Below are 3,148 nucleotides of genomic sequence, written 5' to 3' on the forward strand. Positions count from 1 at the left end.
GCCGAGGCGCGCGCCCCGCGCCCGCCTGTGCGCGTCTCTGCGCCGCCGCTCAGTCACAGGACTGGAGCTGGGAAGGGACGGGGGGCTCGGCGGGCAAGGGCCTGGCTATTTTGAGCGCGCCGCTGCCATTTCCCGGGCGCCTAGATCTACCCAGCCGTGAAGTCGGGGCGTGAGATGCGGTGTGTTCGTCGCAGCCCCCTGCCACCGCGCAGCGGCGCGGCGCGCCGCCTGCTGCAGCTGCTGGCAGGCGCCGGCTGGCCGGGCCCTGCAGCGCTGCACCTGGCGGCGCGCGGCGCGGCGCAACACAGCGCAGCGCATCGCGGTGTGCGGCGTCCGTCGAAGCAGAAACAACCCAAGTGGCAGTCAAGGGGGACCCCAAGGAAGTCAGCGGGGCACCGCGGCTCTTAGAATAGGGTGGGCTTTCTGGCCCTGGCCTTGGTTGCTGCCGCGCAACAGCTGCGGCACCAGCGATCGCCCGCAAAACAGGGGTTCGATCTGCGCGCGCGGGCAGGCAGCGAGCACGCGGTCGTCGGTGAGTCGACACTTTCAAGGCCAGCACAGCTGGGAGAGTGCAGTGGAGTTGCAGCGGCGCTCGTTCTGGGTCAGTGTCTCAGGCATTTGGCCGTGCCTGCCCTGCCCGGCCGACAGGTCGCAAGCCAGGCGGGCCGCGGCAGGTGTCACCCACCTGTGAGAGCTTGACTAATTGTCCGCAGCGCTGGACTGCTGCTGCTGCTGCTGCTGCTGCGGCGGCGGCTGCTGCGGCGGCGGCTGCTGCTGCTGCTGCGGCTGCTGCTGCTGCGGCTGCTGAGGCTGCTGTGGCGCATATTGTTGCCTGGGCGCCTGCTGCCGCGGAACGGGCTGCTGCTGCGCCTGAAGCGCCTGCTGCTGCAGCTGCTGCTCGCTCCATGATGGCTGAGTCAGCACCGCCCCCGGCAGAGACTGCTCCCGGGGCAGCTGCGGCAGCCCCCTACCGCCGCCACGCGCGCCGCCGCCGCCCCGCTGCAGCGGGTGCGGCGCGCCGGGCGACAGTTGGGCCTGCGGCTGGGGCAGCAGGGGCCGCATGGCCGCGGGGCCGTACACTGGATGGGCCGGGTAGCCGGCAGGGGGGCCGTAGCCTGGGTAGGCGAAGCCCCCCATCATCATGCCGGCAGGGAACGCTGTCGGGTGGTAAGGCAGGAATCCGCCGTAGCCAGCTGGCACCATGTACCCTGGCGGGGTGCGGGGAGAGCGGCGGGGTCAGGGGCGGCGCTAGGGAGGGTGGTTGGCGGCAAGAGCACGCAGAGGCCAACGGGGTGCGCCGCCGGCGGGCTGATGTCCCAGAATTGCAGCGATTGCTGCCCTTGCTGCTGGCATCAGGTGCCTCGAATCCCGGCGGTGTTTTGCCGCCCCCAACTGCCGGCTGCTTTAGATGATCCCATCCCACTGGGGCGGCCGCGCGACCGCTCACCGGGCGCCATGTAACCGCCCATGCCGTACCCGCCCGCCGGCCCCGCGTACACGCCCCCGCTGGCCGCCGCGCCGAGCACCCCCATCGCCCCGCGGCCGGCGCCGCCGCCGGGCGCCAGCGCGACGCCGCCGCCGCGGCCCTGCGGGCCGGAGCCCTTTGGGGTGGCGCTCTTGACCTCCACTCGCTTGCCGGCCAGCTCATGCATGGGGCCCGCATTGAAGACGCGGTGCACCGACGCCTCCTCTTCAAATGTGATGAACCTGGGGGCACAGGGGGAAAAGGGAGCGGCCCCGTGGCATGGGCAGTGCAGGTGCAAGGGGAGGGGGGATGGGTTTGCCGGGACGGCGCATGCGGGATGCCGGCATCGCGCTGGCGGGGGATGGTTGGCTGGCGGCGCGGGACGCCAGCAAGAAGCTGCCCAATAGCTGCACAGTGCATCGCTCTGCGTGCTATCGCGGCAAAGTGCCGTGGCGCGTGCGTCAACAGCACAACGATGACTGCGTCATCCCACTGTGCCGCCGTTTGGGAAGCTCTTAACGATCTCTGGCCTCAGTCAGCCTTGGCTGCCATCTCTTCGCAACAGGCAGGTCGAAGCACACGTGCTATCAAGAGCAGCGGGCGGCGGCCCTTACGCTTGTTGCAGCTGCACGTGCCGATGCGGCTGCGGCTGCGGCTGCGGCTGCGGCTGCCGCTGCCGCTGCCGCTGCCGCTGCTGTCGTCGCTGCCGCCACTGGAGCTGCCGCCGCTGCAGCTGCTGGTGCCGCTGCAGCTGCCGCCGCTGCTGCTGCTCCTTCGACCCAAAACCAACTGATCCTGCAGAAGCAGCCCTCTCACCCGAACCCTCTGCTGCGGTTGCTCGTGTGGTCCACCATGATCTGAGCCTCGACTACTTTCCCATACCGCTCGAAGTAGAGCTTGAATTGCTCTGCGCAATGCAAGGAGGGGCGCACGTGAGCAGCACGGCGCTGCCACAGGGTGGCGAGCAGAAACAGCCTGGTGGCGGCAGTTGCTGCAACCCTCGGTGCCCCCATCACTTGCCACACCACAAGCAAGTTTCTCATACAGGCCTGCGCCATCAGCAGCACGTACGCAATGGCAGCAGCACAGGTTGCCGCGCACGCACCAGGAGTGGTCTCGGGCGCCAGCCCGCCCACGAAAATTTTCTTGCTGCGTGGCCGCTGCTGACTGTCCTGAGGCACGCTGGGCTTGGCATCGATCTGCGTCAGGGGTGCAGAGTCTTGAGAACGCGGCGGATTGGGAGCAAATCGGGTCAACGACTGCCGCGTTGGGACTCGCACCGTTCGGCCATCCAGGGTATGGTCGTCCTCACAGGCCCGCTGAGCAGCCTCCTCGGTGTCGAATGTGATGAATCCGAATCCTCTGGGCTTTCCAGTGACCCGGTCGCGCATCACGATCTGCGAGAAGTGCCGTGGCAGGTTTTGACCGCCTCGCGCGGACTCCAGCACGCCCATACTCCCCAAAACGGGTGCTCACCACCTCTTGAATAACTCCATACTTGCCAAAGTGCTCCTTCAGCTTGTCTGCGAGCACAGAGGGGGCCAGAGGTGGGCTGGGGCTGCACTGCACACGCGGCACACACTCAACTCGTGCGCCCCGACCAGGCAGCTCACCCTCGTTGGTCTCCCAGGAAAGGCCACCAAGGAATATTTTCCTGCGTTCGCGACCGAAGGTGTCAGCCAT

The 3,148-nt window shown here is 68.4% G+C and overlaps 1 protein-coding gene across 1 annotated transcript; it reads right to left on the reverse strand.

The window, feature by feature from the left end:
• Positions 1 to 699: 699 nt before the first annotated feature.
• Positions 700 to 3,148, reverse strand: MNEG_8956 (putative RNA-binding protein; the record flags this gene model as incomplete). Its single annotated transcript, XM_014042572.1, has 7 exons — positions 700 to 1,208; positions 1,448 to 1,707; positions 2,282 to 2,372; positions 2,571 to 2,664; positions 2,746 to 2,862; positions 2,942 to 2,988; positions 3,079 to 3,148. The coding sequence occupies 7 exons, from the start codon at positions 3,146 to 3,148 to the stop codon at positions 700 to 702; spliced, it is 1,188 nt and encodes a 395-aa protein (XP_013898026.1).

The sequence above is a fragment of the Monoraphidium neglectum genome (genome assembly GCF_000611645.1).
Source record: "Monoraphidium neglectum strain SAG 48.87 unplaced genomic scaffold scaffold01768, whole genome shotgun sequence".
Lineage (NCBI taxonomy): Eukaryota > Viridiplantae > Chlorophyta > Chlorophyceae > Sphaeropleales > Selenastraceae > Monoraphidium > Monoraphidium neglectum.